The 15315-nt window shown below is 34.2% G+C and overlaps 1 protein-coding gene across 4 annotated transcripts in view; it reads left to right on the forward strand.

The window, feature by feature from the left end:
• The window catches only part of Tenm1 (teneurin transmembrane protein 1), a 796988-nt gene that overhangs the window by 467791 nt on the left and 313882 nt on the right, over positions 1–15315 (forward strand). For all 4 annotated transcript variants that reach the window (XM_015498499.2, XM_048797132.1, XM_048797133.1 and 1 more), the window contains one exon: positions 4119–4357. In XM_015498499.2, the coding sequence (XP_015353985.1) occupies positions 4119–4357 (239 nt within the window). The remainder of the gene's footprint in view (positions 1–4118; positions 4358–15315) is intronic.

Genomic DNA, 15315 nt, shown 5'->3' on the forward strand with positions numbered 1-15315 from the left:
TTTTTTTTTTTTTTTTTTTTGAGGCTATTGTAAATGGGTTGGTTTTCCTAGTTTCTCTTTCTGAGGATTTGTCACTGATGGACAGAAATGCCTTTGATTTATGGGTGTTGATTTTATATCCAGCTACTTTGATGAATTAATTTACTAGTTTTAGAAATTTTCTGGTGGAATTTTTTGGGTCTTCTAGGAATAGAATTATATCATTGGCAAATAGTGCTAATTTAAATCCTTCTGTTTCTATCTGTATCCCTTTAATTTCTTTCATCTGTCTAATTACTCTGTCCAGTGTTTCAAGAACTATGTTAAATAGAAGTGGTGAAAGATGGCATCCCTCTCTTGTTCCAATTTTTAGAGGGAATGTCTTCAATTTTTCTCCATTTAGAATGATGTTGGCCTGGGGCTTAGCATAGATAATAGCCTTTATGATGTTGAGATATGTTCCTGTTATCCCTAGTTTTTCTAGTGTTTTGAACATAGTGGTGCTGTGTTTTGTCAAATGTTTTTTTTTCTGCATCTATTAACATGATCATATGATTCTTATCTTTAAGTCTATTGATGGGATGTATTACCTTTATTGATTTTCATATGTTGAACTAAGCTTGCATCCCTGAGATGAACCCCACTTGATCATGGTGCACTATGTTTTTGTATTAAATTTGCCAGAATTTTTTTTAGAGGAGAGAGAGAGGAGAGAGAGAGAGAGAGGGAGAGAGAGAGAATTTCTTAATATTTATTTTTTAGTTTTAGGTGGACACAACATCTTTATTTTATTTTTATGTGGTGCTCAGGATCGAACCCAGCGCCCTGCGCATGCCAGGCAAACACGTTACCGCTTGAGCCACATCCGCAGCCCCTAAATTTGCCAGAATTTTATTGAGAATTTTTGCATCTGTGTTCATTAGTGATATTGTTCTGAAGTTTTCTTTCTTTGATGTGTCTTTGTCTGGTTTTGGCATCAGGGTAATATTGGCCTCATACAATGAGTTTGGAAGTGCCTACTCTTTTTCCATTTCAGAAAATAATTTGTAGCGTATAAGTATTAGTTCTTCTTTATAGTTTTTTTTTTTTTTTAGAAGTCAGCTGTGTATCCATCTTGTCCTGGGCTTTTCTTGGTTGGTAGGCTTCTGATGGCATGTTCTATTTCCTTGGTTGAAATTGATCTGTTTAAATTGTGTATATCATCCTGGTTCAATTTAGGCAACTCATATGCCTCTAGAAATTTGTCAATGCCTTTGAATTTTTTTTAAATTTTACTGGAGTACAAGTTTTCAAAATAATTTCTAATGATCTTCTGTATGTCTAAAGTGTCTGGTATTTCCTTTTTTATCACATATGTTAGTAGTTTGAGTTTTCTCTCTCCTTCTCTTTGTTAGGATAACTATGGATTTGTCAATTTTATTTATTTATTTATTTTTGAAGAACCAACTTTTTGTTTTATCAATTTTTTCAATCGTTTCTTTTGTTTTAATTTCATTGATTTCATCTCTGATTTTAATGATTTCCTGTCTTCTATTGTTTTGGTGTTGATTTCTTCTTTTCCTAGGGTTTTGAAATGTAATGTTCGGTCATTTATTTGTTGACTTTTTCTTCTTTTAAGGAATTAACTCTATGCAATGTACTTTCCTCTTAATACTGCCTTCATAGTGTGCCAGAGATTTTGATATGTTGTGTCCTCAATGGCCTCTAAGAATTTTTTAATTTCCTCATTGATGTCTTTTGCAACCCATTATTCATTCAGTAGCATACTGTTTAGTCTCCAGGTACTGGAGTAGTTTTATTTTATCATTGATTTCTCATTTCTTTAAGCTGTGATCTGATAGAATGCAGGGTAGTATCTCTACATTTTTGTATTTGTTAAGAGTTACTTTGTGGCATAACATGTGGTCTATTTTAGAGAAGGATCTATGTGCTGCTGAGAAGAAAGTATATTCACTTGTTGAAGGATGAAATATCCTATATATCTCAGTTAAGTGTAAGTTATTGATTGTATTATTGAGTTGTATAGTTTCTTTCTTTAGTTTTTGTTTGGAAGATCTATCCAGTGGTGAAAGAGGTGTGTTAAAGTCACTCAGAATTATTGTGTTGTGGTCAGTTTGACTCTTGAACTTGAGAAGAGTTTGTTTGATGAACATAGATGCTCAGCAAGGAGGTTTTGTTTTGTACATTTAATTGTAGCAACATAATGTGCTTTGCTCCAGATGGCACTGTAGAGTAGTTAATATTAAGGACTTTCGAGCCCAAATGACTTGAGTTCCAATTCTGCCATTCACTTGCCAGATAAATTTATGCAAGTTGCTTAACATCTATAGGGCTTCATTTCCGTAAATAAACAATGAAGACAATAACATGACCTATTTCATATGAATGAAGGCTAAGTGAGATAATGACTTCAACACAACACATAGCACCTTGCCTTCAGTTGGCATAAAGTATATGCAGAAAGAATTATATTTTCCGTGCTAGTCAGGTTTGTGTCACTATGACTAAACATGCCTGACAAGAACAATTAGATGAAGAAAAGTTTACTCTTGGGTTCATGGTTTTAGAGGTTCAGTCCATGGTTGGCTAACTCCATTGCTCTGGGCCTGAAGTGAGGCAGAACATCATGACAGAAGGGTATGAAAGAAGAATGCTGCTCACATCATGGCATGCAGGAAGCAAAGGGAGGGGAAGGGTTGAGGACAAGATATAGTCCCCACAGGCATGCCCCCAGAGACCTACTTCTTTCAGCCATGTCCCACCTGTGTACAATTACCACCCAGTACAATGGCCTTTTCAATTATTAATCCATCACATGGAATAATCCACCAATTAGTTTATGGCTGTCATCACCTAATCACTTCACCTCTGAACTTTGCTACATTGGATAACCCATGAGCTTCTGGGGGGGACACCTCTTATCCAAACCGTAACACTTTCACTTATTTGTTTTTGGCAACTCCTTCCAGGTGAATATATCACTAATATTTATGGAAGACCTACATTACAATATTTACAAAACAGTCAATGATTATCCTGCAGTAATTCAAATATGACAGCAGCATGACCCCATTTGTATGAAGTTCTATGAGAATCAATATGAATGTTCAGTGGAAAAAATAAAGAATAATGGTTGTAAATGTTAATGGAAATAGCAATGTACTTAGAAAAGATGAGAGGGAACTTCCCAGTAAAATGAGAATGTTCTGCATCTTGATAGGGGTTTAGTTTGTAAAGGTGATTGCATTTGTCAAATTTCAGCAAATGTGCACTTTAAATTGTTCATTTGATCATGTAAAAAATAGCATTGAAAAAACTGTAAAAGTATCAAACTCTAGATAATAATATGGAAGCTGAAATATGTAAAGGGAAGTATACTGATGTATGCAGTATGCTCCAAATTGCTCAAATACCTGAAAGGAACTGATGGGTAGAAGAGTGAAGTGATGTGTAGATGGTTGATAAAGTGAATATGGTCAGATCTTAACTGTAGAATCTAATTGGTGAGGATATGGGTGTTTATTATAAAATTCTTTGGCTTGACTCTCTGCTTGATAATTTTTTAAGATGAAATTTTGGGTGAAAATATGAGAAAAAGCTAGCCTACAAGGTTTGATATTGAGGAACGCTGGTGTTCAGTGCATTCTAATTATCAAAATGCCTGATGATATTCTTTCTGTATTGAATGGAAGACAGGGATATAGTGAATAATATCAAGTGTTGATTGTTAGTGCTCACTAGCCAGGAAGTCAGGAAATGCAAGACTTCTTTTTAAAAATATTTTTTAGTTGTAGATGGGCCCAGTACCTTTATTTGTTTATTTTTAATGTGGTTCTGAGGATTAAACCCAGTGCCTCAACATGCTACGCAAGAGCTCTACCACTGAGCTACAAACCGAGCCCTGCAATACTTCTTTTTTCCTCTTAAAGGTCTAAATGAGGAAAGCTGTAAGTGAGAAAAGAAGACAGAGACCACTGGAGGCACTTTAGAGTTCCCTCTTGGGTATATGAGACTTTTGCCGGGCTTCTCTGATTCCTCTGAGCTTTGTCATAGTATTATTTGAAATTAGTGGAGCTTATGTTTTTATGGCAGTGGGATTTGGTATTATAGCCCAGACTTTTTTGTTTTCTCCCCCACAGGCATTTTCTGTTCAAACATGGATCCGGTTCATCTGCTATCTTCAGTGCTGCCAGTCAGAACTACCCTCTGACGTCCAACACCGTGTACTCGCCCCCTCCCAGACCACTTCCTCGAAGCACCTTTTCTCGGCCTGCCTTTACCTTTAACAAACCTTACAGGTGCTGTAATTGGAAGTGCACAGCCTTGAGCGCCACTGCAATTACGGTGACTTTGGCCTTGTTACTAGCCTATGTGATTGGTAAGCCCTTTCTTCACATGCCTACATTTTCTTCTTAATCAAAGTCTTATTTTACTTGTGGTGAGGGCTGGGGGATTTCTCTCTCCACTTTGGGATGTACAAATTTGGACCACTGCTTAGGATTATAAATAACAAATGGCTTTCTAATTAGTTTTTTTTTAAAATTTCTTAACCTTAAATACTGCTGCAGAGAATAAGGAATGGTCTTTGAGAAGAAATATTTATACTACTAACACAGTCTTATTGATTGCAATTACTGTAGTTAACCATTTTCCTTTCAATTAAAAGGTTGTTATGGTTTTCTCATTAGAAGTCATAAGTACTAATCTACAATAGCTTCTTAAATTACAGTTAAACAATAATACTGCCACTGAATTTTCAGGTAGCAATTTCATTAAAGCAGTAGTTACTTGCAAGCTATCAGAAAATCCAGTGCATAATTTTCCCTAAGAATTCAGATTTTTACACTGAGATAAAAAATGTATCCTTATTTTCATTAGGTAATTGAAAATTGTGTGGTTACTATGTTTGGGAAAGTAAAGCAAAAAACAGTTGTAAGGCACTCTTTATACTTAAAGGAAAAATATTGCTGCTGTTCTTGAGTAACCCTAATTAAAGTTACCCTCATTTAATAGCAAATTGTATTGATTTTTCTGGATGGAATTTTATTTTGACTTAATATTAATTTCCTTGCTTGAGTTGTTCTGAAGTCCAAAATGTAAATTAAGAAACATGTATTTTGTGAAAGTACTATTCTTAGAATGCATAAAATGTCATGATAGAAAAAATATTCTATCCAGATATCTCACTAGTAACTTATTTTCAGGTTTAATCCAGTTTGCTAATTGAAGAAGAATTACCCACTAAGACACAATGAATATGATTCTGAGAAGTAGTTAAAAAGGGATTTGGCCTTTATTATAAATAATAAACTATGTTTGGTTTGTTTCCATTTATCTAGAGAGTGCACAATAAGAGAGTTCACATAATCATTTTCTATTGGACTCATAAAATAGGCAATAGTAAGTAAAAAAACATACGTTTCGTAGGAAAATTACTGAAGATGTCAGTAGTATAGGATCATAGCCTATGCTGATGTTCAGGTTTCTCTCTTTCATATTTCCATCACACATTCTAGATACATTTAAATAATGTTTGTATTAAATGTGGATATTACCTTATGATATCAGAATATATCTTTTATCTCAGGTATTTCAGGATAACCCAACATGTATGTTTATTTGGTTTGTAATAACCTGTAATATGAAATACTGCTTAAGGGATGAAGGTTGGGGATGAGAAAGTATTGCAACTCAAAATGATTTTAATATGAAATCATTTAATATAAGAAATAATTTGAGAAATTTAAATATAATTAAAGACCATTTAAAATGTTCTCATTCAATTATGAGACCAAATTTTGCATTATGGATTCATTTCCATTACCTTTTTTTCCCCAAATTTTGCTTTATTTGATCCATTTTCTATTCTAATTTGTTATATATGACAGCAGAATGCATTATAATTCATATTACACATATAGAGCACAATTTTTCATATTTCTGGTTGTACACAAAGTAGAGTTACATCCTTCTTGTCTTCATACATGTACTTAGGGTAATGATGACCATCTCATTCCACCATCTTTCCTACCCCTGTTCCCCCTCCCTTCCCCTCCCTCCCCTTTTGCCCTTTGCCCTATCTAGAGTTCATTTAATCCTCCCATCTCTCCCCCCGCCACCTGACAGAATATTATGGATCAGCAGCCTTAATTAGAGAAATCATTTGTTTTTTTTTTCATTTCCACTACCTTTTAGTGCACACAGAGATAATGTTTTAGATATAAGAATGAACCCCTGGTATAAACAAATCCAAGTAACCAGCAAACTCATTCATGCATTTATACTACATTCATAACTGTATTTCTGCTTAAATATATTATGATGGCTCTTCCTGGATCAAAATTTTCATTATGTATTGTGAGACATGTTTAATTAGGATGTGTGTTTATTCATTTAATAAGTGAAAGTAGAATTCATTCATTTAAGGACTGCCTTTTTGAATAGGTAAACAATGGTATATCAACTTGGTATGACAGTAAGGCAGTGTAGATTACAAGTAAGGTTAAGAGCATAGATTTTTAAGCCTCTGCCACTTAAATATGTTACCTTGAGCAAATTATGTAACCTTTTCAAGCCTCCAATTTCTCATCTGTAGAATAATTATTAAATAGTACCTATAAGATAGGATTGTGATGAGCATGAAATGAGTTAATATAAACAAAGCACTTGGCATAGGGCCTAAAATATTGCAAGTAGCCTACAAATGTTAAATATTATTATAATTACTAAAATTCACTAGTCCTGAGAATTACCCATGACTGTTTTACTGAAAAGGCCTGGCACATAACATCCCTGTCAATAATATCTGTTGAAAAATGAATTATGCTAATTTATTTACACATATTAGCTCACTTAATTCTCTCAACATTCCTTAAGAGTATCAGTTTTATGAGGAAACCGAGGCACAACAAATTAAAGAGGTCACATTACTAAGAAGTGAATATCCTGAGCTTTAAGAGAGAGCAGACTGATTCCAGAGCACACACTCTTGAGCACTAGGCCTAGTTGCGCCCCCCCCCCCCTTTTTTAGCACTCTAGCAAATGTTATACTTCATTTACTTCTTGGACTACTAAATAAATCCACCAGATTTTTTGCTTTAAGTTACAAATTCAATTAGATGTACCACGTCTTCAATTGCAATGGTGAGTGCAACTGATAGGTTGATGGTAAGAATTATCTTTTGAAATTTTTTAGCATGCAATTTTCTAGATGCAGAAATATCAGGCTAAATGCTGGCACAGGAGGGTTAGTGAATGAAAAAATGAGGAGATGTTTATGGCAAACACTGTAACTTTCTTCCCATTTCTGTCACACTCTGGACATTATGTGACTTTGGATAAATCAGTAAAAATCTCTTCCTTGATTTATCCCATCAGTGCTCTATTGCTGACCATCTCAGGAGGGTAGAGTAAGAATTCATAAATACACATTCAAGTGAAAGATGCCCCATAAGAACTGTAATATATAAAATGATTTTTAAATGGCTTTCTGTGGTTGAAATAAAATAGTATTATATTTCAAAATATAAAACCATTTCACTTTTGACTCTTGTTGAATCTGTAAGAGTCATCATTTTTTTCAACCCCTTTTGCAGTTGCTACATAACCCAAGTAAAATCTTTCACTGAAACTATTTACTGTTTCTATTTCCCATGCAAATTCCTTTCTGCTATTTCATTTTCCTCTATTATCCATTATATATAACCTTTAGATAGTAATGGCTCTATGCTGTGCTGCCCTCAATCCCCTAGAGGAAATCACACCAATATCAATGGGACATTAATAGATGTTCTATGCATCATGGCTCTGTAAGTGGTCATTGGAAAGCAAAGGAATTTCAGTACAAGAAAAGAGTGGCAACCAACCCCATCCCCATATCTACCCACTATACTTTTTGGGTCAGCATGAAAATAATTTCTTTGAATTAAGTTTTGAGGTCATAAAATTTGGTAAAGAAAGATATGGAGTGGTGCTGATTATATGAAGATATCATGGAATGGCTATTGTCATCACTTCCCCATAAATCTGTAATATTTTCCATCTGAATCAAAAAATATGTCCCTATGCTTCATCCTCTCTGATATTTTGGCATCAGTGATGTGTCAGTGCCAGTCAGAAACATATTTGCTTGAATTTACAAATCAGCCATATGCAGTAGTAGTCAGGAAGACAGATGACAATATGCAACGCATCAAGAAAAGGCGAGGTTAAGACACTTCATCAGTGATTGTGAAGGGCACAAACAGAGCTCCTCTGGCAATCTCTGATGTTTTGATCAAGTTTCTCCACAGTCAGCAGTTTATATAAGAGGCAATAGAAACTTACAAGAATACATTGTGCCTGGGGTCAAATGGACTCTTGCATCAAATCAGTTGGGGAGTAGGAGTTTCTGGCTCTCAGACCCAATATCATCAGTTAATGGCATAGATGATCTTTTTCCTTTGCCATGAAATTAGCAGTGATTCCTACCACCTTCAGTGGCTGCAGGTAGTATGCAAACTGTTCAGATGAAATAATTGAATTCCATGAATCTTGCCATGATATGCTATATGATCCATGTGTTAAAAGTTGATCAAAATGGATATTAACAATACAGAATTGGGAAAGATAGAATATAGAATCCAGTACTCTGATTCAAAGTTTAGGAATTAGACTATCCAAAAGGGAAAAGGGCCTGTTTGCATTATTCTCTGTATCACTGATTTTAGTGCTTTCTTCTGTCTCCTTTATACTAGCCCAAATTGTCTTACTTTCTGTGGCTATTATTACAGTAGAGTAGGAACGGAGAAAATGTTAGAGTTAGAGGAGTGCAGTTTGTTCATTTTTCCCATCTCACAACAAAAGTGCAAAAACTTCCCTACTGAGGGAAGCAATATAATGGAATGAGGCATGTTCTAATTTTGGAATATTCAAGATTTTTAATAAGAAAATAGAAATGAAGGTTCTTCCCATTCAATCAAAAATCCAGTGTCCCCTCATATAATGTTTGCTAAATGTAGATAAGTATGCTTACCAAAAATATCTTTTAATTGCTAGCCACTTCATCAGTGTCTCTCTGCCTACATTTCCTCTTTCTTTAAAATGGGAATGTTGATAATACCTTCCTCCAGGTTTTCTATAATTAAATGAAACAAAAGCATGTAAAACACCCAGGATATTGCTTGGCAGATCTAAATAAAGATTAATGATAATATCAGTGGAACAGGATTTTTATGAAATTATTAATTTGAGCTGAGATAAGCATAATCAGCATACAGTTTATCCTAATATGAACTGCTCTTGTTTCCTTTCTTTCCAAAGTCATCTAAAACAATTTTCAGAGCCTGAATGTGTGTCTAACAATAATCCTCTAATGAGTTTGTTATTTACTTCTGCCTATTTGAAAATAGCCATCACTTTTCCTTCATTTTACTAATTTCCCTCTCTGTGGTGTTTCACCTTTTAAATGGTTTTGTATTTTTTTTATCTAGAGTCCATGTCTAGGTTGAAACATTTTTATTAGAACTTATTATAGCTCATAATATTCAACAAGTAACTCAGCATAAAATGTTAAAACAAAACCATTTTACATTATCCTATAGAAAATTATCAATCCTTTTGATGTCATGCTTAATACCCAATTGCTTCTTGCAGTAATGATGATCATAATGACAGATTCAGTCTTACCACTGACTTTTTCTCCACTTCACAAATCTACTAACTTTCTAGCAGTCCATCTAAGCAAGAATCTGGAAAATGGTGGTGTAACTTTAGTCTAATTACAAATCTGCCATTCGTGCATTTTTCACAGCCTTTTTAAAAAATAATTTATATATTCATTGTACACTACCTTTTGATATAATATGTTCCATAAGTTTTATCTCCACCATTTTAAGTGGCAGTTTTACCTATCATAAATAAGAATATTAATTAAATCCAAATTAAACATACTAAAATGACAGGATGCACCCATGTCACATACAACGAATTTACAGGACTATAGTTAGCTCTTCTTGCTCAGAATGAAGGCATTTTGATGAAAGACAAATACGATATTTATTTTCACCTGGAATTCCAGAATGCTGTGTACTTGATATATAGTATGAGACATTATTTCATAAGCAAATTACAAGTGGACATCAAATACATATCTTGCATCAAGAGATATTTTCTCAAGAAGAGGAAGTAACTTTTCTAAGCTCTTCTCATACAGGAATTTCTTAGCTCTCTTAGGGTAGGGAAATTAAAATGAAATACCTGCAAAATATATAAATATATACTGGAAAGCATAGTAAAAGGAGCATGGAGAGCAGGTTAGTAATTTGGGAGATTCACATGCTTAACAAATTTTTACAAGAGCAAGAATCAATCTTGAAAATTCAGAAAAAAATCAAGAAATGTATGTCTTTTTAGTAAACAGTTTTAATTCTATCACATAAAGAAGTTTTGCTCTTGTTTTACCCAATTTCTACCTCACCCACTTATATATAATGTATATAGATAGATAGATAGATAGATAGATAGATAGATATGTTATGTTATGTGAATATTTTAGACCCATACTACATAAGTTGTTAAGCTATACTTATTCCAAACTGAATAAGAATAAACTAAATTAGAGCAATGGCTTTTAAATAGATATCAGGTTAACCCATTTTAAATTTCAGAAATATGACTAAATTTCCATATAGGACACCCAGAATGGGGGGGGGACTATCACCAATAAAATATATAATTTGTTATAGTGAGCACCAAGAGGTAGCATCTTAAATGGCAAGGTTTTATCCATTTGAGGTTCAGCAGTATTCCCTGCATAGAGAGGTGAAAACATACTTGTTTTCATAAATGCAAGTATATATTAATACCAAATGTTGCAAAAAAAATGAAGGATACAGGAGCCTGGAAGGAAATGAAGATAGTAAGCAGAAACAGATCATAAAAGATATTTTAAGTCATGATAAGGAGCTTGAAATTTATTCCTAGAACAAATGGGAGGGTTTTTTGTTAGGGCAAGAAAATTATTTGCTCCAATTTACATTTAGAAAAATCACCCTAATAGCAGTTCTGAAGTTGGGTTTGGCAGGCAGTGTGATAGAACTTGTAAAATTGAAGCCATGAAGACAAATTGGGAAACTATAATAGTAATACAAGTGAGTGATAGTGAGAGCATAAACTTCTGGGAATGGAAAAGGCGACAGAATTAAGAAGTACTTAGAAGATAAAACACACTTGACTTACTGACTTATTAGATGTGGCAGGAAAGAGAAGAATTGTTGTCTGATGTAGGGACTGGGTAGATGGTGATACTGTTAGCCAATGTAGGAAATTGAAGGAAGAGATACAATAGAAATAAAAAGGATCATAAAAGACTATTATGAACAGTTGTGCATCAACAAATTGGATAACCTAGAAGAAATGAATAAACTTCCTTATGCATATCACCTACCAAGAGTGAATTATAAAGAAATAGAAAATCTTAGCAAATCAATAATGAATAAGGAGATTGAATTAGTAATAAAAGGCCTCCTGACAATGAGAAGTCCAGGACCAGATGGCTTTACTGATGAATTCCACCAAACATGTGAAGAAGAATGAATTCCAATTCTTCTTAAACTATTTCAAAAAAAAAGAAAAATAGAGAATACTTCCAAACTGATTTTACAAGGCCTGCATCACCCTAATACCAAAGCCAGAAAAAAGCACTAGAAAAAAGAAAGAAAGAAATAAAGAAAAGAAAAAAACTTCAGGCAATATCCCCAATGTACATAGATCTCTCAACAAGATAGTAGGAAACTGAATTCAACAGCACACTGAAAATTTCACCAGCCATGATCAAATAGGATTCACCTCAATGATGCAAGGATATTTCAATGTACATAAATCAGTAGGTTATACATTACATTAACAAAATGAAGGACAAAAATGTGATCATTTCAAGGCATGCATAAAAAGCATTTGACACAATTCAGTATCTCTGATTAAAAGATTTCAACAAATTAGGTATGGAAGGAATGATTCTAAACAGACTAAAAACCATAAGAGACAAAACCATAGCTAACATTATACTCAACAGGGAAAATTTGACAGCTTTTCCTGTAAGATCCAGAGTAAGACAAGGATGCCAACTCTTACCAATTCTGTTCAATACAATACTGGATTTCCTGGCCATAGAAATGAGACAAAAGAAATAAATGGCATCCAAATCGGAAATGAGAAAGTCAAATCATCACCATTTGCAGATAGCATGATCTTTTTTTCATATTTATGTTTAAATGACACATAAAATAGAAAATATACTTATTTAGGAGGTTTCAATACTTACATATATTATGTGTTTAAATGAGGTTGAACATATGTATGTTTATTTATCATTCATGGCAAAAATCTTTCAAAATCCTTCTTTCTAGCTTTTTAAAGTGTACAGTACATTATTTTCATCTATAGTTACCCTACTCTACAATAGCGCACCAGAGCTTCTTGCTCCTAAGTGTATCTTAGCATCCTTTCCCAATCTCTACCTCTCTCCTAATCTCTCTAAGCTCTAGTGATCATCATTCTACTGTTATCCTCTAGGAGATCAACTTTTTTAGATTCCACATGAGTAACATCGTGTGATACTTATTCTTCTGTGCTTGGTTTATTTCACTTAGCATAATGATCTCTTGTTCCTTATGTGTTGTAAATAACGGGATTCCTTTTGTTTTATGGCTGAATAGCATTCCATTGTGTACCTGTATCACATTTTCTTTCAACGTAATCTTATATATAGTAGTTTCACCTTATTTATGGGGGACACATTCCAGGACCTCCAGCAGTTGCTTGAAATTATAGATAGTACTGAACCCTATATATACCATGTTTTTTCCTATATACACATGTCTATGATAAAATTTAATTTATAAATGAGGCACAGTAAGAAATTAACAATAACTAGTAGAACAATAGAAAAATGACAACTGTATATTATAATAAAAGTTGTGAGCATGTGCTGTCTCTTTCTCTCTCTCCAAATATCTTAACTTCTCATTACACTACCAGTAATATTTTCAGGAAACAGTTGACTGCAAGTACCTAAAACCATAGAAAGGGAACCATAGAAAGGACAGGGGGCACTTATGTATAAAAAACCCTAGACTCCATGAAAAAAAACTGTTAGAACTAATAAATGCATTCATTAAAGTTGCAGAATACAAAATCAACACACAAAAATTTGTGGCATTGTTCTACCTCAACAGCGAATTACCTGAAAAAGAATTTGATTGCCACCCAATCTGTGTCTTCATACATGTACTTTGGATAATGATGTCCATCACATTCCACCATCCTTGCTAATCCCCTGCCCCTTCCCTTACCCTCCCACCCCTCTTCCCTATCTAGAATTCATCTATTCCTCCCATGCTTCCCCCACTTACCCACTATGAGTCAGCCTCCTTATATCAGAGAAAACCTTCGGCATTTGTTTTTTGGGGGATTGGCTGACTTCACTTAGCATTATCTTCTCCTATGCCATCCATTTACCTGCAAATGCCATGATTTTATTCTCTTTTACTGCTGACTAATATTCCATTGTATATATATGCCACATTTTTTAATCCATTCATCCACTGAAGGACATCTAGGTTGGCTCCACAATTTAGCTATTGTGAATTGTGCTGCTATAAACATTGATGTGGCTGTGTCCCTGTAGTATGCTGTTTTTAAGTCCTTTGGGTATAGACCTAGGAGAGGGATAGCTGGGTTAAATGGTGGTTCCATTCCCAGATTTCCAAGGACTCTCCATACTGCTTTCCATATTGGCTGTACCAATTTGCAGTCCCACCAGCAATGGATGAGTGTGCCTTTTCCCCCACCTCCTCACCAACACTTATTGTTGTTGTCTTCATAATAGCTGCCATTCTGACTGGAGTGAGATGATATCTTAGAGTAGTTTTGATTTGCATTTCTCTAATTGCTAGAGATGATGTGCATTTTTTTCATATATTTGTTGATTGATTGTATATCCTTTTCTGAGAAGTGTCTGTTCAGGTTCTTGGCCCATTTTGATTGGTTTTTTTTGTTTTTTTGGAGTTTAGCTATGATATTATAGGGGAATTATGACTGTGAGTGAATGGAAAAGCTTAAGATGGTCATGGTAATATATCAGAATATTAGATATCAGACTTTGAGCATGAAATATGATACCCTATTTATTTTGGACCTAGTTAAGGAAGAGGTATGAAGAGTTCTTTCCAGATGAAATCATTTGTTCTGAGAAGGCTAGATTCTTGGCCAAGAATGATCTCACAAGGTAGTCTTCCCTGGTTGGATTCATAGGCACATTAACAAGTTACACAGAAGTATAGACAGCATATAAACCAGAACACAATACTGTATTAGAACCTCCATGCACAGAAGACCCACCTTGATATCCACATCAGATAATGGCTTCTCAAGAACTCCTCCCTTGGGGAACATAAATAAGTACAATCACTATGGAAACAGTATGGAGATTCCACACACATAAAAATACAAATCTACCATATGATCCAGCTGTCCCACTCTAGGTATATATTCAAAGGAAATAAAGCCAGCATATTAAGGAGATAGCTGCATGCCCATGTTTATTGCAGCAATAGTTAAGATACGGAACCAGTCTAGGTATCTATCAACAGATGAATGCATAAAGAAAATGTGTACATATATACAATGAAATATTATTTGATCATAATAATGTGTGGGTATGTGTGGCAGGGTTGGGGGTGAGAGGTAGGAAAACGTGGTTGGATTTGGGGATTTTTTGCAATGCGTGCTCTATGCATGTATGAAATATTACACTGAGTCCCATTAATGTGTAAATCAATATATGTTAATAAAAATACAATTAAAAATAAAGACATACTCTCCCTTGGGGGTCCTATTGCTCTCTATGGGACAATAATGGACAAATTAAGAGGGATCAATGACACACTATAATTTTCTGCTGATCAAAATCTCATCAAAGTATTGCCAATCTAGTAAATGTAAACCTTACGTAGCATAGTTAACTTTTGAAGTAATTGCCACCATGAGAGTTTCTAAGGATGGGCTTCAAAATAATCTGATAGTTGATTGAATGTGATAACAGGAAATTCTTAACTGAAAGAAAACACACATGATCTGATGCCTTATAAAGAACCATTGATTCTATTTCATTTCTTTTTCAATAAAGGAGCTTGGTGTTCTGATGAAATGATCAGAAAACTTCAGACTAGCATATGTACATATAACTTCAGAGAAGGTTTTTGAGCTCTCAGATAAACTAGTTGTGGTTCTGACCTCAAATCAACACAAATACAAGTTTGACAGCAATCAGTCTATACTGCTTTACTGCCTCCTACA

This window comes from Marmota marmota, unplaced genomic scaffold (assembly GCF_001458135.2).
Source record: "Marmota marmota marmota unplaced genomic scaffold, marMar, whole genome shotgun sequence".
NCBI classification, from domain to species: Eukaryota; Metazoa; Chordata; class Mammalia; order Rodentia; family Sciuridae; genus Marmota; species Marmota marmota.